The sequence below is a fragment of the Takifugu flavidus genome, chromosome 18 (assembly GCF_003711565.1).
Source record: "Takifugu flavidus isolate HTHZ2018 chromosome 18, ASM371156v2, whole genome shotgun sequence".
Lineage (NCBI taxonomy): Eukaryota > Metazoa > Chordata > Actinopteri > Tetraodontiformes > Tetraodontidae > Takifugu > Takifugu flavidus.
In genome coordinates, this window is record NC_079537.1 from 1,130,393 (window position 1) to 1,152,995 (window position 22,603).

A 22,603-nucleotide genomic window follows, 5' to 3' on the forward strand; every position below is an offset into this window, starting at 1 on the left:
CCGGATGCTGATGCTGGCCTATGGAGGAAGACAGGGAGGAGGAGGTGGAGGGAGTCGGAGTGCGTGAGAGTTGAGGGTAAAAAAAGAAAAAGAAAACAGAGAGAAGCCAGGAGGATATTAGGAGGAGACCATCCGAGTGGCTGAGGTGGGAAAGTTTCTTGGGCGCAGAAGCTTAGTCTCTGTCAGGCCGTCCTGTCCGCTTCCCCGCGTTGTCTCCCTTTTGTTTTTGTCCGGCGGAAGGCAACAGATTAACGGAGGGAGGAGATGCGCACGGAGACTCTGGAAGAAAGGCCAGCCGAGGATGCTGCTGTGTTGTAGAAACGGCAGCGATCGGCCGGCCGAGCGCTGAGCCTGCACAGGCGCGTCCGCACTATTCCGCCTCCCGTCACTCCGAAAAGCTGTTTGCCTTTCATTCATTTATTTATTTATTTATTTATTTGGGATCCGCTTCCCCACACCCACCCTCCTCTCCCTCGATTTCCTGATGCAAGGCCGGGGAGGGGTAAGCCAAAGTGTGCACCGGATATTGGAAAAGCCATTCTTCTGGCCGATGCCGTTGTGATAAAAAGATTATTATCCGGACTGTCTGCGGGGGCAAAGGCGCGTCGAGAGCCAGCGGGACCCGGCGTGGAGACTCGTAAGGACCGTGGAAACGTCTTCGGGCTATATCAGCAGGGATGAGAAAGAGGGGAACGGGGGGGTCCCCGGATATCGATCCGAGCCGGGATTGAATCAGGGCATTCAGCACTTGGGATATTTGAGACTCCACTCTTGCAGAAATCAATCTGGTGCAAATGTCCCTGCCCTGCTCTGAATGAGATCTCTCTTTCCCCCAACGCTGGATCAATCAGCTCTGAATCTAGTGTTATTTATAGCAGCTTTAGTGTGATAAGTTTCCTCCGGTCACTGGCACCAGCGTCCTCCTTTTTCTCTCCCGTAAAACATGTTGTATCGTGCGTTCTGACGCTGGAGAAGCAAGCCTCATCTTTTCAACTTGGGACTGGACACGCCGGGAACGGGACCGCATGACGAGCAAGTGTATGGGAGTATCCTGCAGGGCCCGGCTTTAGATCACGACCGATCTCGTCCCTCAGTCTCCTCCTCGCCGCCGCCTGTGATGTGCGTTACGGCGCTGCGCACCGAGCAGGAGCGGCCGCTGTCTTGATCAGCCTTCTTTATATTTTAGAGCAGGATTTCAGCAGAATGAGCAGCAAGGAGCTGACAGTGGGCCAGTCCAGCCAGTATGTGGGGCCTTACCGGCTGGAGAAGACCCTTGGGAAGGGGCAGACAGGTAGGAGCCTGGAGCTGATTCCCGAATCCGGAATCATGATACAGCTTTAATCCTCATCCCTCTTAGTCCTCTTATTGTCGTGGTTTTATTCTAATACATACTTCTTAAAAGATGTGTTATTTTTTTAGTATTAGGGGAGGGGGAACGGATCACAGCAGCCCTCTTAACGCAAGTTGTAATTTTTATTTTATATTTTTTAAGAGCTTAGTTTGGACAGTGTGTGTGACACTGTCAGGAAGGCTTTTTGAATAATTGATGACATCCCCTCCTTCCTGTTTTTTTTTTCTTCACACTGCACGAGGAGTTCTGATGTTCTCTCTCCCTCCTCCAGGCCTGGTGAAGTTAGGCGTCCACTGTATAACAGGACAGAAGGTGGCCATAAAGATTGTCAACAGAGAGAAGCTCTCTGAGTCAGTTCTGATGAAGGTAAACTATTTAAGTTCGCATCTGTAATGGCGGTATACACACTCTCGTGATATTTATGTTACGGTTTCCTCTGTAATACTGGAATGTCCTTTTAAAATGCATCTTAAAATATGCCAGTATTTGAATTATCACTAGATATCAGTTAATCCCAGATCATTTATTTCTATAGAGAAATCCAATTTTTGCTCCCCAGTAATATTTTGTGGAGTCTTTAAAGGTATTCAATACAGTTCAAAGATATTAAAACATGTGGATCTTGCTGGTGCACACTGTGGTGTCAAATGGAATAATGGGAAAAGTTACAGCACTGGCCAGTTGTAATGCTCAACATTTCTCCCACGTGTCTAGACATGTTACTAGTATATTTTGCGCAGTTAGGTGGGGAAAATCTGGAAGCGTAGGCCATAGGGATTAGCTGTCTGCTGCCCAGCACGGAGCGTTTGAGTGCTACGTTTTTTTGCGGTCTATCAAACTGCTTGCGTTGCTCCCTTAGGTGGTCAGGGATGGCAGGAAATTCTGATCCTGTAAATCAGCTGTAGGACTCTCATGTACGGGCCCCTGATTCCGAAGTCAAACCAGGAAACTGATGGAAAAATAAACCAGCTAATTATTGGCAGCATTTAAGTACTGCATTCAGTATCGTAATATCAGCAGTATGGGAGCAACAGATACCCTCCATAGTGACACTGCCCAGCAGAACAGGGCCTGTCCCTGATGGATGCGTACTAGGTTACAGTGGAGTCGGGTTTGTATTGGGTCAGTGGTTCTTTGCTGAATTTTCAACACTGTTGGCATCTGAAAATTTGTGGCTGTCCTCCACACTGGTGTCACATAATTTATCCCGTAACTACTTAGGCTGAGACAGGAAGACCCGAGGACCCATTTCCAGTGTAAACAGGAACAGGAAACGATGCGCTGCCTTTCTTCCAGCATTAGAACCAGCACACAGTGAGGTGCCAGGCCTGTTATATGCAGGCTGATGCATGTCATTTCAGTTCCAGAGACCTCAAAACACCCTAAATCAGAGTGATAATGACGTGACTGGACCATCCACTACTCAGTCCACGCCGCCGTTGTGCCTCCCTCCTCTGTATCATGTGTCAGACTGGCCACTGAGCCATAATGTAAACAGCTGCTTCTGCAGAAATGAGATTATATAAACCCCATTCACGATAAAAGGTAACTTGGTCTAACTGCTTGTCTCTTTTGAATAAACTTACAGTCCGTCCCCATAAAGCTGGGAACAGGAGACGAGGCTAAGTTGCCTCAAAATAAAGTCAATTTTTCTAACTTTATACAGCCCAGTAAAGAGGATGGATGACAGACCCTGAATAGAGATGTGTTTGCCCAGGAAGCCACGGTGGCCTCCATTACTGGTGCATCGCTGGGCTTATATAAAAATATTGATTGGCTGCACTAGCTGACATGCTATGCATTTACACGTAGCGTCTCACTTTTTAATCCTAAAATACATATTGGGCGAGATTTGGATACACCCAGTTAGACTGCAGCAACTGCAGGCAGCGCAAGAAGAGAATAAAGGGGTGGAGGGAAAATAGAGAGAGATTTTGAGCAGGAAAGCTGGGAAAGCATCTATTTGGAGAGATTTAAGCACACTGAACAAACTTCTGCCGGGGCTCATCTTGTTGCCTGTCTCCTGTAGATTGATTTATTGTAGTGCTGAATGTCCTGTCAGTCCAATCAGTCAGGTGGTTGAGAAGAAAATGACTCTAGGGTTCCTGATCATATAGTTGAGAATGTAAGTCCATACATGTATTTTAGTAGTTGCTAGAGGAGGGCCAGAGGTAATTGAGCAGATTTTACCCACTAAACCCAAAGACGACAGCTGCAACTGCAGTTTTATCATGAATATTTTTCCTGTTTCAGCCTTTCTTTATCTTCTGTTTCTGAAATGGCATGGTTGCTTTACCTACCTCACCTTATCGCTCACTCTTCCTCTGTACCTGCTCCCTCCTCCTTTACCACCCCCTTGTGTCTGACATTTCAATCTCCATCGTTTCTCTCCATTCTTTCCTCACATGTTCACCCTCTGTCCAGGTGGAGAGAGAAATAGCTATTCTTAAACTAATCGAGCATCCTCACGTTCTGAAGCTGTATGAGGTCTATGAGAATAACAAATACCTGTGAGTATCTCTTCATCTTCCTCCTTTCAGCTGACTCACTCTCGTCTTTCCTCGCCGCCTCAGGAGCTCTGCCCGAGCAGACGCAACCTTGAGTTGAAAAGCAAAACAGACTTTTGGAAGCAAAAATAAATAAATAACTGCATTAATTCCGGCATGATCTGGGAGGTGGAGGATTGTGGGTGTGCACGTATGTAAAAGTGAATGTGAACTTTAGTTCCAAAGTAATAACAGGCACGAAACACTAACATTTCACAGGGGGGAAAAAAACCCAAATGTTCTGCGTAGATCTCAGGAAGCAAAGCTTTTCAAATGCTTGTTTAAAAAATTGCACTTTACATACTGTATGTGTGATTTGCTGTGTAATCCATGAACTGTAGTCTGCCCCAGTTTCTTTGTTGCTGCTGTTAATCTCATAATTTCTCATAATAATCCTTTGGTCTTTTGAATCGTGAAGCCTTACCATCTGTCTGCCGTCTCTCAGGTACCTGGTATTGGAGCACGTGTCTGGTGGCGAGTTATTTGACTATTTAGTCAAGAAAGGCCGGCTGACCCCTAAAGAGGCTCGGAAGTTCTTCAGACAAATAATCTCCGCCCTTGATTTCTGCCACAATCACTCCATCTGGTACGTGTGAGGCCGCTGACGTCATAAAAAAAGCACTCCGGTCGGTCCAGGTCGCTGTTTTGACATGATTTGTTTCATTTCTGTTTTCAGTCCTTAATGCAGATGAATAATTCCCATGTTTCCCTAAATTTTCCATAACCATAAACCCCAATGCAAGTAGTACAGATGTAGGTGATAATTGTGTCCTGACCACACCCACCTTTGGGTTTTTTTTTTTTAAGATTTGGGACTCATTTGGCTTCAGAACCTTTGCGACTGATGAAGTCTAGCCTAGTTCTCTCTTGAGTTCTTTCACTCCTTTGCTAAACTTTAATGTTTTCTGGCTCACTGATTGTAAAAACCAGATTAAGAATATGGAGTCAATCTGGTTGTGTGCAAATGGATGGATGGATGGCATTTACTTACCATCACAGCCACAGGCTTTTCACTGAATGGTGACTATTGCATGTGAGAATATAACTATAATGTGTATCTGACATTCAGTCGAAGTTTTTGATCAGGAAGGCCTGATGTTGTTCATCATCTCCATTGGTGTCCAGTCACAGAGACCTGAAACCTGAGAATCTTCTCCTGGATGAGAAGAACAACATCAGGATAGCAGATTTCGGCATGGCCTCGCTGCAAGTCGGCGATAGCCTGTTGGAAACGAGCTGCGGGTGAGTTGACAGTAGTCAAATCTGTAGTTCCACCAGTTTTAAGCATCTGTATATTCAAAGATCATTTGTATATTTTTTAGGTGGAAATCTTAACAGATAAACATTTTCTATACCGCCCTGCGGTGGTCTTCCTTTTATTTGAACAATTTCAAACGCTCTTGCTCTTCACTTGTAGGTCCCCACATTATGCTTGCCCAGAGGTCATAAGGGTAGGTAAAGGTTAGCTCTCTAGTCTAGCTGCAGTGGGTTAAATGCTAATACTTGACGTTGTGTTCAGGGGGAAAAGTACGATGGCCGCAGGGCAGATGTTTGGAGCTGTGGGGTCATCCTCTTTGCTCTTCTTGTGGTGAGACGCTGTGAATACTTCATTTTAATCTTTAAATTCCAACCCGGCTTCTCTTTTTTAAGTATGAGTGATGATAAGTTTAATAAATGACCCTGTTTTCAGTGTCACTGCTACGTTACGCTAATAAGGTCCTTGCAGCAGTAATGTTTAATTTAAGTACATTTTCTCCTTTTCTCTTAAACCTGTTAAAACATGTTGTTCTTTTTTCCCTGCTCTTAGGGAGCTTTACCATTTGATCACGACAACCTGCGGCAGCTTCTAGAGAAAGTGAAGAGCGGCGTGTTTCATATGCCCCACTTTATACCTCCTGACTGCCAGAATTTACTGAAAGGAATGATAGAAGTCAAGTCTGACAAGAGGCTTACGGTGAGTATGGAGGAAATTGACTCCCCGAATCAACCCGTCCACCCCGTTTTGTTCAGTCATTTGGGGTTTACATTTATCTAAATAACTGCTGTCTGAATTAGGAGGAGCACCAGAAAAATCAGGTTGTATTTTTGACACCCCTCCACTGGAGGACACTGCAGTCCTCTGTCTTAGGGGGAACCCCCAGGACATGCTTTTGAGCAATAATAATGAATAATGTCCATATCCACTGACGAGTGAATGTTCTAAACTGGACTACTTACAGGAAGGATAGAGTATCAAGACACCTTTCACACGTCCAACCCCTGCCATTTACCAGACCCATTTAACCAAATGATTTTGTTTTCAATTATTATTTCCACAATGGAGAAATGACTGTTTTTACACTGATTAATAAAACAGGATACATGAATGCACAATGAATACGTGGACATGCAGCCAGGGGACATGTCAGAGGGAATAAGCTGACCTGGAGAGGTGCTTCTCTGAGCATTTTAGTTTGCTTTCCAGCAAAAAGATGAATGATGGGCCGTCATCATGACCACTTGTATACAAAACGGAAGAAAAACATTTAGAAAATACATCTTTTCTATGGGTACAAATTTAATTTGTAACCTGAGTATAATTCACATTAATTTTAAAAAAAGTAGATGATATAACAGCTTGTTGCCGTGCAACTTTTGGTGTTGTGTCAGATTAAAACATGCAAAGTTGTTTATTGTCGGATTAATGTTTTACCATTTTTAAGAGGCCTGCAATGATGGAAAGTGTATATAGCTGTAATTTTTTTCAATTTCTTAAAGATAATGTGTTGAAGGTCTCTAAAATTTAAAAACACAGAAAGGTAAGAAGGGCTGTTGTGGCTGCTGACTGGAAAAAGATGTACTGAAAATGTTTTTTAAAAAAAATCATGTAATCAGATTAACTGATGCGGAAACTATTAGTTCCTTGGATATTGATGTTTTTGTTGAGATGAGCGGGACAGAATTGCCACTCCCGTTACAATAGATTGGTCTAAGCTGCAAATAAAGTATGATGAGGTCATTTAAAGGAATAAAAAGTAAGGTAAAGAGAGGGGGGACTACTCCTCAGGGTTTGCTTCAAGATGTGAGATACTGACTATGACAAGACTTTATAGAGCGCAAGATTAAGATGGGGCTAAAAGCTAAGCTTACAGGCTTGAACCAAGGCAGCCGTAATGGGGATGGGTCGTTCCTCAAATACGAGGGAACATTTGGAAGACACTGAATTAAGATACAACACAGATGAATAAAAAAGATCTATAGGTCAGGCTTGTGTGCTTTCATAGGTGGCTTTAAAGATTAATAGAGGGTGAAGCAAGAATATCTTTCCCATTTTTAACACAACTCTCTCCTCTCCTCAAAGCAGTCAGCCGATAGCAGTTCAGCTAAAAGGATGAAGCGACGGCTGTCTCAAAAATATTACAGCAATAAATGATTGTTAAATATTAAAAGCATGATATACACATTGGTGTCTGTGTTCAGATAGGTCAAATATCCCAGACAGGATGGGACAACAGCTTCAAGTGTTTATAAGACAACAAAGAGAGGCGGGGATACAGAAGACATTTGGAGTGTAGATGATTTTACTGTCTGAATTGCTCTACATCCCCTACATGCTGTAAAATAGGGGGAAAAGCCTGGTCCCTCGGCTACAACAGATGTAATCAAAGCTGTGGCTTTGCCTGATGAGCTGTTGATTAATGGAGCCTGAAACCAGGTCAGATTGTCTCTCTGTCTGGTAGCTGCCTGCATGGGAACCAGCTGCCTCACCAGGAAGCATTTCAATGCAGCTTCTAAGTATATTCACACTGCTTGGGTATGGAAAATTCAAATGCAACAAAATAACTATTTTACTTTTTAAAAAAAAAAAAGAATTGGTCACCCCCATAATAGAATGTGGTGTATTGGATTAAGCTACAGACATCAGGGAATGCCTTGTGTGAATGAGTCATCATAACATGTGAAACAGGCTAATTTCAATAACGTGCTAATGCCATTAGCATGTTCATGACAAATGAGGGACGAATCCTCCGATGAAGTCCTTTGGTGAATGCATCTTCCCTGCAGGCTACAGTGTTAGCTAAAAGTCAGTGGATTATTTTTAGCACAAGGGTATTTAGATTAGCAAGCAGCATTTTAATGGCTGTAATAATGTTATGTAATAATGCCATCTTTTGTTTCTATTATTTGCAGCTGGACGAAATACAGAAGCATCCATGGTACCAGTAAGTACATCACATTTCCACTTAATTTTCTTGAGTTCCACTCCCATAAATACTCCTTTTTTCTCAAGCTTTCTGCAAATATCTATATCTGCCAATCTTTCATTTGAAACCCCACACCATTGGCCTTTTAATGTTCTTTCTCTTATTGCTTTAAGTTGACAATTGCACTTAATTTAATACACTTTCCCATCAGGGGCGGTCGTAATGAGCCGTGCCCTGAGCAGCCCCCCCCTCGCCGAGTGTGTCTGAAAAGGATCCTGTCCCTAACAGAACTGGACCCTGACGTTTTGGAAAGCATGTACTCATTAGGGTGCTTCAGGGATCAGGTGAAGCTCAAACAGGACCTTACACGGGAGGAGTGAGTGCATTCCCTATTCAACTTTTTCTGCTTTGAATAGACAATTTAATTTCAGTGTGCAACATTGCAGAAGGCAAGACAGGGATGATAGATGTTTAGCATTTTAAGCTACAGGTTATCTTGTGTTCCCCCAGGAGAAGCATAGTAGATGATGTTCAATAACCCCCACTGCAACAGTGTCACTCACTCATATCTCACATGTACGTCAGTGCTGCTGAATTTACTATGCTGCTGATGAACATCTGTCTATAGTACTGGATGGACTGGTTATAGTGGGGCGCAGAGGTCGAGTGGTTTAAGTGAGCACAACACTTAAATGTCTAACATTTTCCAAATATAATGCTCCATATTTTTATTTTTTTAAATAATACTTTAATTGTGAGTACTGAAGGAGAGATTGTGCACTCTGCCGTTTACTGGTGCATTAGAGCCCTTATCCCCTCTGGTTGCAAACTCAAGCACCAGTCAGAGTTGATTAAATCTGCTTAATTTTTAACAGTTACATAATACAGACAAATAGCTCCACTGTAAAAATAATTGTGTAACTGTGTGTACATCTTTGATTTCCCTGTCAGAATACCTTCTTCTCCTTTGTACTTATTGTCTCATTGTGGAATCCTAATTAATCTGCCTGGCATGGCAGGAACAACAGGGGCATTACAAAGAATGGCTCCTTTTCTCCTCCTTTCCAGCATTGCCTATGGCCCCACACCTCTTCACCTAAACCAGTGAAGGTTGTTTTTTTTTTTACAGTGGACCACACAGATTAAACACAAAGGGCCTACAGTTACTACTAATTGAGCTGTCCACACCTCGTAATGCAAAGGCAGTTCGATGAATGAAGTGGAAATGAAGAATAAAAAGAAAGACATTTCATTTAATGCAACTCAGAGCTGTACATAACAGTTGCATGTTGCAATATATTAAGCAAGCATGAACAATGTACAAGTGTAATAATTAATCACAGTTTTGGTCCTAGAAGAATTCAGAAAGAATTTTATTATATTCTTTCCTAATGACGTCAGTTTCAATATTTGTTCATATCGTTACTTCTGTTTAAATCGTTGATCTGGCATCACAGCAGTGGGGTGAACCATGATGAGAAACCTGGCTTGGACTTCCTTTCATGCTTGAGACTCTCAGAGTATTATCTTGCAATGGTTACTGGTGAATTAGGCAGGATGGAGTCAGATCGGCTATCACAGTGGTCACGTCCATGTCTTCTCACACTCTCTTCTCTTGGCCCATCTCATTTTGTGTCCTGCTTGGCAGGGAAAACCAAGAGAAAATGATCTACTACCTCCTGTTGGACAGGAAAGAGCGATACCCCAGCTGTGAAGACGAGGATCTGCCACCCAGAAACGACATAGGTTAGCTTTACTGCTTTTGCACCTGATCTTTGGTTTGAACATTTGAATTCTAAAAGTGCCATCACTTTAATTGTGACTGTTTTAGGTGTCGGGTAAACCCACTGAGTGACAGGATGTTGTGGCTCTTTACAAATACAACTGTTTTCATCTTCCATTCCACTTCATTATGGAGACATTTATACCTTTATACCTGTTTTTGAGTTGAGTTGAGTAATAGAGCAGAGGCTTTATCACAAACAAGCTAGTTATATCAAATAAAGAAAAGTAGATATTTAATGGGATTTGAGCCAAAAAATTCAGTTTTTTCCTGTTTATTAGTCATAGTAGTAGTTGTGGTAATAAGATGCATTAAGATAAGAAAAAACTTTAATAGTCTCGCAATCGAGAAATTTGCACTTTATTGCAGCATAAAAGGGAAATACCACCACATACATGTAAAGTACTGAATATGAAAAATATTTTTTAAAGATATATGGAAATTATGAAGGGTATGTACATGTGGGGGAAGTTGGTCAGTGAAAAAAGGAGAAATAACTGTAAATGGCAAGGTGTGTGTGTGGGTGTACAATCACCCATCAATGCATCTACATATCTATACATACTGTATATACGTACATGCCCATAGCTCCATATATACATAGTCCCATTGAACAGACATGGAGAGCAGTAAAAAGGGTGTCTGTGCCTTAGCATGGCCCTGTTGCCCAGTTCCTCCACAGAGTCCAGGGGGCAGTTTTGGAATATTGGAGTTCATTTTATGTATTCTGGATGTGCAGACCTACACACACACATATACATTTTCTAAGATAAAAGGTTGCCGTGCGGAGTTAGCTCAGTCTGTAGCAGAGGGGGTGAGGAGCAGTGGATTCTTAATTCAAGCCTCATTGCGGAAAAAGCAGGTTTCCTTATATCGGGCCACTGATGAGCTGGCGACTCCTTCAGGGGTGGACCCTGTCTTTGTCCATATGCAACCAGGATAGACTCCAGCTCCCTCCCCGTGGCCCTGAATAAGAATGCTAGCATAAAGAAGTCAAGAAGGGAAAAAAAGTGAAATATTAGGCTACTTTTCCTTTTAAAAACAAGACATATTTGTCTTTACATCACAAATGTATGAACATACAACAAAACGGTTTCTTTTATCAACTTTTGATTTCCAAGACCCCCCTCGGAAACGGGTGGACTCGCCCATGCTGACACGTCACGGCCGCTGTCGTCCAGAGAGAAAAAGTTTGGAAGTCCTTAGTGTCACAGAACAGGGGTCTCCTACCCCACCCCGCAGGGCCTTGGACGCCAGCGTGCACAACCAGAGGTATGTTTTGATAAAGAAACATCATCAGGGGGCATTGATATACCACAAAGATAACAAAGTTCTATTCACCACCAACAAGCTGTAATCTCACTGTTTACTTATTAAGCCTGACAATGAAACTTGTTTCTTGGTGTCGGCAACAGGTCTCGTTCGGTTAGCGGAGCATCCACAGGTCTGTCCTCTAGTCCCCTCAGCAGTCCCAGGGTAAGAATATAATTTCTACTTTTTTTCATTTTAAGATACATATTATTGATTCATTGTAATTGCACGATCATGTGAATTATTTCAAGCACTGCACAGCTAACAGACAGCAGTTTCTGGAGATGTGATAGATCAGGCCAGCTGTTTACACTGGGACCTGTCTCAAACCTGTCAGGTGCTCACAATAAAAAGCCATATCTTTGATTTTTTTATGCTTACACGCAAGAGCATCAATTAGGGATTAACAAAGAGAAGTTTGGTAGACCTGATGATGACATTGATTGTACATTGTATGGATGTGCAATACTGACATCACATCTGCAATCATGCATTTGAATTATTTCCTGGCTCTTCTAAGAAAGATAATCTTTGACAGGTATTTCATTTGAAAGGCCTGTACTCGCTTTTCAGCCAACTGCTGTCCCACGGCAATACAGACTGTTTGGTTAACTTTACTGGCTATCTGTGTGATAGGTGGATGTAAAGTAAACTCAGGTGGTCCAGTAGGTGGTCTTGGGTTAAGGTCTTCCTGATTAAAAGAATGTGTTTTTCCCCTTTAGATTCAATCTTAAAATGCACCGATAACTCAATAGATGTGGCATGACCTTGGCTTAGTTCTCATTAGTAGGGTTTGGATCAGAAGAGCTGCCTGTTAAAGTTGTAGCTGTCAAAGTAGCCCCACGATATAGTGGCATGAAACAGATTTAACTTATCCGACAGCTGTGGATCCAACAGCAAAGACATCCCCACGATCCCAGTAACTGACTAAAAATAATGTATATTCTAGTGGGACACGAGGCATTCCGAATGTTCTTCCTCGTCACCTTGCAGTGTGGGTTGATTTGCTAGCGTGTGTTTGATGAAAGTGTTTCTAATTTGCTGATGTTTGACCTTTTAGATGTGTTTCTCCACAGGGTATTGGTAAGTGTGGTAGCAAATATATCTCAAGTGTTGGTTTTTCCCTTTCAGTCATTGGTAATGATAGAAATGCAGATTATTTCAAGCATTATGCATAAACTTGAGCATGTTGTCTGTCTTATCGGGTCGTTTGTTATTGAACACAAACATATTAAATGACAAATGCCAGCAGCCTCAATATATATGTATCAGTCTTAGCCATCGACTCTACAAAACCAAATTTCCTGCAGTGCTTTTTTGCTGATAGCTCTTACTGGCTTTATCACTTCCAGCCATCCATCATGCTGCCACATTGTCATACTTGCACATTAACATTTTGTACGCACAGTATTGCCTCAGGCTCAGGGGTGCACTAGGTAACAGGATCCATCTTCTATTCGATGACTCTGTTGTTTTTTTTTCTCTAATCAACCGTTACTCATCCCCATTGCTTTCTCTCATCTCTCCATCCTTCTTTCCCTCCCTCTCCCCATCCCTCTCTATCTGTCATCAGAGCCCGGTCTTCACATTCAGCCAATCAGAAGTCACCTCATCCTCCACATCCTCCTCAAAAGACCCCAAATCAGGAACCGCCACCACCTCACGGCCGACCCGCCCGGCACCTGACCCAAAAACCCAGACCCTTCCCTCAAAAGGCCCGACCGAGCGGCCACAGCTCCACTCCATGAAGTCCCTCCCCCTCCAGACTCCACGCTCTCCTTCCCCCTCCCCCTCGCCACTTCTCTCACCCATTCCACGCATTTTCAACTTTCCTTCGCCATCTGTGTTCAAGTCTAAGAATGTCCACTCACCCTCTAACTCCTCTGCCACACCTCCTCCTGTGTCACAGGTCACGCCGCAGGGCTCCCCGCTGCCCACCCCACTGGGTACACCTGTACACCAAGTCCAGTATTCTTCCTCCACAACCCCTCCCTCTTCTTCTTCGTCCTCTTCGTCCAGAGTTGATGGAGGAGGCGGGGCTTCATTGTCACTGACCCCACCCTCCAGCCCAGGCAGCCCGGGTTTGGCCGCCTCAAGCTCGGGCCACTGGAGGACAAGGCTCAACTCATTCAAAAACAACCTCCTTGGCTCACCACGTTTCCATCGGCGTAAATTGCAAGGTGACAAATTTTCCAAAATTCCTTGTTCATCATGATCACAATATTACTATGTTGTCTTTTCTATATATATATTATATAGAAATCACAATATTACTATGTCGTCAGTTCTTTAGATAGACTTTTTTTTTACATCTGTCAAAGTGAGACCACTGAGGCTTCTTGAGGGGTTTGCACTTTTAAATGTTAATATCACATTGCAACTTATGGCAATTTAAGTTATTGATAGCAAAATAAGAATTTAGCGTCAACACGCGTGCTGGGAAACCAGCATCCTTCAGTCTATTCAACCCTGACATAATAGGTCAGCATTTTGATCTTCATTATAGACAGATGATGCTCCTCGAAGCTCCAAAAATATGCCGCTCCGTTTGCCGACGCCATGTTTGCTTTGAAGATTTTGCTTTGCTTTGCTTTGCTGAAACAGGATACCAAAAAAAAAATCGTATAAAAACCGGGATGCTCAATTTCATGTAAAAACAATGATAAACTACTAGTTAGTGAATGCATTTCCTTTAAGAAGTAGAGATACCAGGAAGGAACCTTCTCAAGCATCCTGTTTTGATATGTCAGTTTACACGAGGAAATTGAGTTTGGAAGTCTGGTAGTTTATAAAGAAAGCTGTTCTGCCATCTGATAGAATGACAACAGACACAGCTTTATTTTTTGACAAACAGTAATTGGTCAACCAATCTGTGACATTACATAGACATTACATTTGCTTCCCTACTGGGCTACCACTGATATAGAGGGAGTCTCAGTTGTTTATCACTGAGAAGCTGTTGTGCTTGTTAGAGGAGTTAGTCTGACTTTGCACATTTTAAGCAGGACAGTTGCAGCCAAATCCTCTACCCCTCAAGAGGAGAAAGTTTGGTGCATGTAAAACATTGCAAATGAATAGTAATAAAAAAGAAAGGCACTGCTTTTTTAACATTCAGAATGCTTTGATTTATGACTCACAATGGCTGAGACTCACAAAAATAGTAGTTTGGTCAACATTGTGTTTAAACAGTCAGACAGTCAGTTAAAAATAGAGTCTGTCATTACCAGGAAACACCCACAGATCTCAGCCTGCAGCTTTCAGCCATGTGAAACAATGCCTGATTATGTGATCCTTTGTAATTAAAGCAATTAAAACACATCATTAAGATTCATCACCTTTTCTCTTTGACACTCATGCCTTCTCTCTCTTTCTCTCAAGTTCCCACATCAGAGGATATGTCCAGTTTAACTCCAGAGTCCAGCCCAGAGTAAGTCCAAAACAAAATCTGTGGGAAAATCTCAAGGAAAATGCATGCATTTGCTTCAGTCTGGACAGTCCACTGATTTAGGAAGAGTAAAATGCTGTTATTGTAAAGAGATAGTATTACTCAACCAGAATTAATTGAAGATTAGGAATTGCATATTTTGTTACCTGCCTCGCCATTAGATGCCGCTAAATTGGATATTACTACGTACTAGTATACTATTATACAGGTTAGTTAGTTACAGTTTCTGATGATGGTAAATAATTTTGGTGTTATCAGGGACTGTTCTGGTTTTGTTCTTATGTCCAACCAGGGCTAATCTGTAAATTATTCACTGGTCCCTTTGCAGACTGGCTAAAAGGTCCTGGTTTGGGAACTTCATCAGTTTGGAGAAAGAGGAGCAGATCTTTGTTCTGATACGAGACAAACCCCTTAGCTCTATCAAGGCTGACATTGTTCAAGCATTTCTCTCTGTGAGTACAATCAGGCTAAAAATAAGAATTCCAAAGCATAATGTACTTCAAAATGATCCCATTTCGTCGTTCTCACCAAGTATCACATGTGTTACTCTCCAGATCCCGTCCCTCAGCCACAGCGTTTTGTCCCAAAACAGTTTCCGGGCAGAATATAAATCTTCTGGTGGCCCGTCTGTCTTCCAGAAGCCTGTCAAATTCCAGGTACTGTTTAGTTTAGGTTTTGTTAACCGTGATAGCCCGGAAAGAGTTTAACTTCTGACTTAAGGATGATAATAAATATTTAGAGATGCAAAAAGAGTTCATATCTAATACTGACAAAAATATAGAAAACAAGCTAAAAGTGCTACTTTTCCTCTCTTGTTCTGGTATTCTACAGTTTACCACCACATACAATTCATTTACTCAAGATAACGTAAATATATGTTGACATGATGATCATAAACTGCCACGTAATTATGGTGAAGGAGTTTGAGTGCCCCAAGGATGCTAGGAGCCGGAGTAAAGGAGGCAGTTTGCCTCTGGCAGGGTCTCTCAAGATTAACTGGTTGCGGATAAAGGTTCAGACTAGATTTACTTCAACAAGACCCTGGTGAAAAGACATAAAAAGGTTCAGTCAGTGCACTCTGCCCAACTGGTCCCCTCTAGAGCCAGGCATGGGCAGAAAGTCTGTCTGTGAATAGCTAAAAATGCTTTGGGCCTTGGTCAGGCTCCTTACAACACAGGGTCAAGGGTCCATCTACTAATGGGTTCAATGGAGGAATCAGAGGGGCTTTTGTGGCTTTGTCCAATTATTATCTGCTAAAATTGACTAATATGACATGATATGTCACCTCTCTAGTGGGGAAGGAGACTAATTGTTAATTATGCTCAAAGAGGAACAATGGAAATTTACCATCTGATCCCTGGATGAGCTCTATACCTGGAAATTTGCTCAGTGAGTTTACAAGTGTGTTCCTCTATATATTCTGTGGAGTGTGTGCAGTATGTATATGGGAGCAATGGCAGAAGAGGTCTGTTTTCCTTCCCTGTCCACACTGGAACAGTTTGGTGCTGAGTGTGATGTGACTAGGCTGAAGATCAGTGCCTTTTAAGGTGCTTTTCCACTACTCAATAACCTCTCCACATGGTTCAACTTGACATGGTACAGCCAAGTTGGTTGTCCATTACACCATGGTACCTCGTCATTAGTCTGAGGACAGGGTTCTCTGTTGGAAAAGGGTGGATTACTCACTTTAAATCACGTAAAAGTTGCTGCCTCAATATCTCGCAGTTCATTCGCGATGAGAGACAACTTTTTCATGTTGGAAAGGGGCCAGGTCATGAAGCCTCCTGAAAGATCACCCAGGACTTTCAATTTCCTCCCAACAGACCACCTGTAATAATCGTATTGCTTTGTGTTTTGCTTTTGTCATAAAACACACTACAATATTACATGACATGTTTAAATATACATGTTATTTAATGATGGCTCTACTTGCATTGACCGGTTTTTGTCTCTGTTTGTGCGGGTGTCCGGGCGGATGTCTGTGGGAACTTTAATAAACTCTCAATTAAGCCTCCCTGGTTATGACCCTCTCTCCTTTCATAGGTGGATATTGCTTTTTCAGAGGGAGACCGGGAGAGACAGAGGGAACGAGCAGAGAAAGAAGGAAGAAGAGAGATTGGCATCTACAGTGTCACTTTCACTCTAATAACAGGTAACATGGCTAGGCACACTGACATTACATGTGTATAGTGGTATCAAATAACCTGTTAGCAAGTTGTTTATAACAATTTAATACAGCTGTCCTGGTACTTGTGATTTCTGTTGGTAATGTGGGCTAAGATTGGTTTTATCAAACAGCTTCCATGGGCCCAAACAAAAATTTTGTAGGCCACCCTGACATGAAGCAAGCAAATTGGATCTACTTAGCCTAGTTTTAAGGCTTAGTTCCAATTTAGCAGGAAAAAAATCACCACTCTTGTGTGAGAACTATGTTCAAATTTATTATTGTATTGTGACCACCCCCCCAAAAAAAGTTGCATATATTTCTCTGCAAAGTCACTTCCAACAGAGGCATAACAATAAAACATATTCGTTGAATTTTGCAAAATCTATTTTTTTTGTTTTTAAAAAAAAGAAATCCCAAGTGTGAATGGTTGCGTATAGCTTTATAACCCTCACATGTGAATCAAAAGATTTTTGATCCAGCGAATGATGCAGTCACACAGATGAGCGTCATTGGCCCGATAATGGGGGGAGACATAGCTGAACATTACAAAGGATTGAATTTGATGGGTGAATAAGTTATTGTACATTAGTAGGAAAACATACATCTTGAAAGTGAGATGCATATCAGTGCTGCTTTAACCAGTTCTTCTGTTTCCTCGTGTAAATGATCCCGGAATTTTACTTCACATTTTGTGGGACAAAATGGTTCGCCTGTTAATTTTATTTCCCTGTCAAGTGTCAACATAAAAATCAGTTTCTGGGGGCAGTTATGTAAAAATAACAACCTTTCTAAGGCCAAAACAGTCAGTTTTTGGATTATGAGCTGAAAGTATGAAACCATGAACTCTTCACATTGGGGCAATGCATTAATGCCAGACCTATGTATCATTTTAATTTGTATGCTATCATGGAACATTTAGATTCTACATTCTAGAAAGGTAGTTAATGCTGTCGATGGCCATTAAAATGGGTAAAAGTTAATTTGAGCCTAAAGTCACAGTGATTGTTATTGCTGCTGGCGAGTGACAAAAATTAATTGTGCATTTGAAAAATAATGTTTTTGCAAAAGCAAAACACTTTGGGAATTTACTAGGAAGACAAAGGAAGCTCAAAAATATGGACAATTCTTTGTTTATTAAGGTTTAACTTTTCTGAGGTTATGCGCTATCTATCTATCTATCTATCTATCTATCTATCTATCTATCTATCTATCTATCTATCTATCTATCTATCTATCTATCTATCATTATATTATTTTTCTGTATTAGTTTACACGTTACACGTACACGACCCATGTTCCTCTTTTTCCGATCAGGCCCCAGTCGCAGATTCAGGAGAGTGGTGGAAACCATTCAGGCACAACTCTTGAGCACTCACGATCAGCCTTCTGTGCAGGCACTGGCTGGTAGGTAAAACAGCCAAGACTGAGACTAGCACATCTCCCCATCATTTCATTTCTTCCTTTGCTTGTATTGACCTCAGATGAGAAGAACGGTCAGCTTTCACGCCAGCCCAGCACCCCATCGCGTCAGAATTCCCGACGTTCCGAGAGCGGATCCGAGCACGGGGAGAAAGAGCGTGCGGTGGACGGGGGAGGAGGAGGCAGTGGTGGCAGCAGCAGTGAGACAGTCCTAAAAAGACAAGGTTCAGCAAAAGACAACACCAGACTCCTCTCAACGTCCAACGGGACGCAGTCTCATCAGTGAAAAAGAATGTAAAGCTCCCCACCCTGGCCTCTTCCTATCTCAAATCCTTCCCACATTCTTTCCTTTCCTTCTTCCTCACTTTTCACTTTGCTTACTGCTATTATTCCAAAGCAACGGGACAAGGTTTTTGTTTGAATTTCTGACATGAGGATTTTCCTGCAGAGGGTGGATTTTAGCAGAAATGTTGAGTCTTCTGAAACAGGTCGAGCTGATCTTAGCATTCAATGGCAGCTTCACCCTGGATGGAAGACCACGGCAAGATCTCCCCCTCAAAAAAGTCAGACTTTATCAGGAAAAAATGGGAAAAGATTTACCAGGGAAAAAAGTTGAGCACCAAGGAAATGCAGAGATGACTGGCTCCACCACAACAGGAAAGCACACGGAAGACATCGATCTCAACAAATCACCTCCATTTAAAAAAAATAATAATAATTTCTGAGCTGTCAGTCAGAATCTTCAGGTCTCTTCAGCATCATCTGAGTCACAACACAGGAAGCCTGTTGCCCTTTCTTTATCCTCACTGCTACTGAAGACAAGCGTTCTCAAAGAAAAGAGCTAAAGGAGTCTTTTCAGACCAACGTCAGTTGTTTTGAAGGGTTTGTGCTTTATACTTCTTCAAATGCCGTTGAACAATTAGCAAAACAGTTCTTTAACAATTAAAGACGAAAGGAGAAAGGTCGCTGAATGATGGATGTGGATAAAAATCAGGCACATAATGTCATTATAAGGTGAATATCTAAAAAAAAATTGCTTTTTTCGATGTACGAGCAGCATCAAGTCCCATAATTCTGATGAAGCTATGATACCATATTGCCTTTAATGGTGGAGAAACAGTGGTTTACTAGATTGATTTCCACATATTGTGAGGACACTAGTCCACTGATAGAATGTCTTACAAATTACAGCTCTATAAAATGAGGAACAGCTAGAAGATCAAATAGATTAGTCCCAGTCTAAATTTCAGCTTACACTCATGTGGCACATTTACAATAAAGACGTTGTAGTTCCTCTTTCCACCTGCTGGCTGCGTAACAGTCCCAATCTAATACACAAATAAGCAGTTTGATTTCAATGTTTAAATTACTTATAGTAGGATAAAGCTCCCTCTGTAGATAACTTTAAACCGAGTAATCACCATAATGTATTAGCTTTAGTTTCCATGTAATTACAGTTTCTACTTCATCTTATTGATAAACCCCTTCAACTTTGCATTATAAAGAATATCCCTGGTTACGGGTTGCAGCCAGTGGGCAGAAATGAATGATTAACATTGTCTCATAACTCTTTATATGATTTTATGATCGTGTCAATATTGTGCAGCAGACTTGGTCTACACCTGTTCCCCTGCAGGTAATAGCTTTTTTTAAAAACAAAAAAATATTTTAAAAAAGTAATTTCTCTGAAGGGAAAACTGAGGAGTAGACAGATACATTATGAGACAAAAAACAGACAGATGAGAAAGGAAAAGGAAAACAAAGCCACACAAATTAACTTAACCCTTGCTTTTTTTAATTTTTCGGTATGTTTTCCATTGTTTCCACTGCATGACGCCTACTTTGCTGACCGTGGTGCTACTCGTGGTTACTCTCTAAAAAAGATACACTGATTATATGTAGTAAAATCACAGTAGGGATGAGAGCCCTTTTTGATTTAATGTGCGATTTTCATAGTGACAAGACAATGTAAAAAGAGGCTGAAGTCTCAAGGCTGGAACAGGGTTTTAGGGAAAACCTTTTGTCCATGTTTGGATGTGGAGGCCTCAGCTTGCTAGTTAACATGCAGTAAATAGTGCAATATAATGAAGTGTTTAATTAACCTGAGTTGTAATACTGTGACATTCTTACATTGTGTTCTGTTCCCATGACCAAGACACGTGGGACGTCCACCATACCTGTAGCACATAACACAAGGCCAGTCGGACAGGTGCCATGCAGTGGAAAGAAGTGCGTTTAGGCTGGTCCTGCACTATTTTGCTTTAACTTTTTAATGTTTGCTAGCAGCCTAATAGAGTTCAGCTCTAACTGTTTGAATGTTCAGAACTAAAAGTAATGGAAATGTATTGAATTATTTTATTTATTTATTTGGAATGTATTTGTTCATATTTTCCATTTTCTAGCAAAGAATAGAAAATACTTTTTTTAATGTGGAAAACTCCCCTTCTTTAACATTCCTAACTCAACAGTGCAGCATTGTCTTCCTCCTCGGTGTTAGCTGCTGAGCATTTCTTGTGTTGTGCAAATAATGTGCATACATGAGTTGCTGTGGGCATGGCTGTGATGGTGTGTGTTCCACCCTGTTTGTTGCACAATGTACAAGAGCAAACCTTTACCAAGGCTGAACAATCCCTCACAGCATATTTGTACTTCTCTGAAGTCTTAGGAAGTTGTAAGTCTCCCCATATTTTTTCTAGTAATCTGGATCACTAACAGAATGTTTTCAATTTAAAATCGGTTAAGAGCCACGTTTGGTATGTTTCGTAAATATGTTAATTTTTGTGGAAAGTTACAAACAATGTCACAAATGGGTAAAAAAAAACCCTCCTTGCTGGGGTTAAACATCTTTAGATGTTTGTTATTGTTATTAAAATGAACCTTTATGACAGGTGGGGTTTTTTTCCCCCAGGCAATCTTGAGGAAATTTCAGCTGGTGCTTTTCATCAGGTCAAATATGCAATGTTTTCCTTGATTTATGGGAACAAAGCTGACATCTACTTGTCAGACTTGCACCTTTGTTTAGAGATAGCCAACAGGAACACGAACATGGCGAATATTGTTTCTGTTCAATGTCAGCATGTTCCCATTATCTTGTGTTTAGCTCAAATGACAGTTGTGGGACTGCATAGACAATTTGAGCTGAATATTTCATGAGCAGTGACTGCAAACACAAATGTATTTTCTTACCAAGCACATTTCATGCAAAACATTCCTGTTTATTTGCAAAAGCCAACACTTGTAACACTTGTTGTACTGGCCATTGCGCTGCTATGATAGGCAAACCGTACAATTCCAAACCCTAGTTCGGACTACGTGCTCTGTAATCTGTTTACACAAAATTAACATCCAAGTACAAAACCTTATTAATCTGATAATCATGGCCAGCAGGTGAGCTTTCAGCTTGGTTTCTGAATGGTTCTAAAAAACCTTGGACACTCTTCACCTCCACAGGGTTGCATAATGACTCAGTAAGCTCAATTCATAATATTCAATTGTATTTTAAGTTGTAAGCAGTCAAGTTAAAAGACAACTTTTGAATCAAGGCAAAGGTTAAACATTACCTGAAACATTTGCTGAGCATCCAGGAGTGGAAGAAGAAAAACTGGCTGTTCCTGCTTTACTTTTGAGTAAATGCACCTAATGACAAACTATTATTGAAAGAAGTCTCCCTCCTTGTCACCTCTCTCCTTCTCCTTTCACCTCTCTGTACCCCACCTACCTTCTCTTTTGTATCTCCATGCCCATCCCAAATGCACATACAATTATGTCACCCACCCATATATAATCACTCCCTTCTCTTTCACATTTCATACACTCTATACTCAGTGCGATACTTTGACTGTCTTCATTGTACAACATCCATATCTATATAGCTTTCACTATTATTTGTTGACATTGTAGTTATAAAACCATAATCTCTTGTCTCGCCACATATTCTTCAACACCCAAACCAGCCTCACACCAATGTTTACAAATGTCCCTCTTGTGAGCCTCCACCTCATGCAGCAGGTTTCTTTCAATTTTTTCCCCCTTTATAACTGTTATTATTTGTATGTATGTATGACATCAGGAAACATTCAAAATGAGGTGTGTGGGGTGGGTAGGTCAAGATGATCAATGATGATGGCAACAAGCAGAAAAAATTCTGTAGTATAATTACAAAACAGGAAAAGTGCACTATTATGACAAAGAATACTATTGCCTGTGAGAAATGCTGACCAATAAACAACAATGGAAACATATTTTATTGTTTGTTGTGCTTTATTCTTTAAAACAGAGGAAGACTTGAGCATTTAGGACTTTTTGGTGTTAAATTGGAACATAGATAATGTCAGTGGAATCTGAAAAAAGAGAAAAACAGATACAAATACCAGCTATTAGTGATAATCATTCAGAAG

The 22,603-nt window shown here is 41.4% G+C and overlaps 1 protein-coding gene across 3 annotated transcripts; it reads left to right on the plus strand.

The window, feature by feature from the left end:
- Window positions 1-22,447, plus strand: LOC130515055 (serine/threonine-protein kinase BRSK2-like). 3 transcript variants are annotated; one of them, XM_057015039.1, is made up of 21 exons: window positions 1-1,119; window positions 1,187-1,291; window positions 1,623-1,717; window positions 3,776-3,861; window positions 4,343-4,483; window positions 5,023-5,139; window positions 5,315-5,348; window positions 5,417-5,485; window positions 5,705-5,851; window positions 8,068-8,099; window positions 8,293-8,457; window positions 9,730-9,827; window positions 10,986-11,136; window positions 11,280-11,340; window positions 12,749-13,355; window positions 14,554-14,602; window positions 14,949-15,072; window positions 15,175-15,276; window positions 16,664-16,772; window positions 18,102-18,191; window positions 18,269-22,447. In XM_057015039.1, exons 2-21 carry the CDS (start codon window positions 1,204-1,206, stop codon window positions 18,490-18,492), a joined length of 2,589 nt encoding a protein of 862 aa, XP_056871019.1. In that variant the 5' UTR covers window positions 1-1,119; window positions 1,187-1,203; the 3' UTR covers window positions 18,493-22,447. The 3 variants fall into 3 exon arrangements, with proteins under 3 accessions (XP_056871019.1, XP_056871021.1, XP_056871022.1); XM_057015041.1 differs by having other exon boundaries at window positions 5-1,291; window positions 13,085-13,355; XM_057015042.1 differs by lacking the exons at window positions 1-1,119; window positions 3,776-3,861 and having other exon boundaries at window positions 1,266-1,291.
- Window positions 22,448-22,603: the final 156 nt, after the last annotated feature.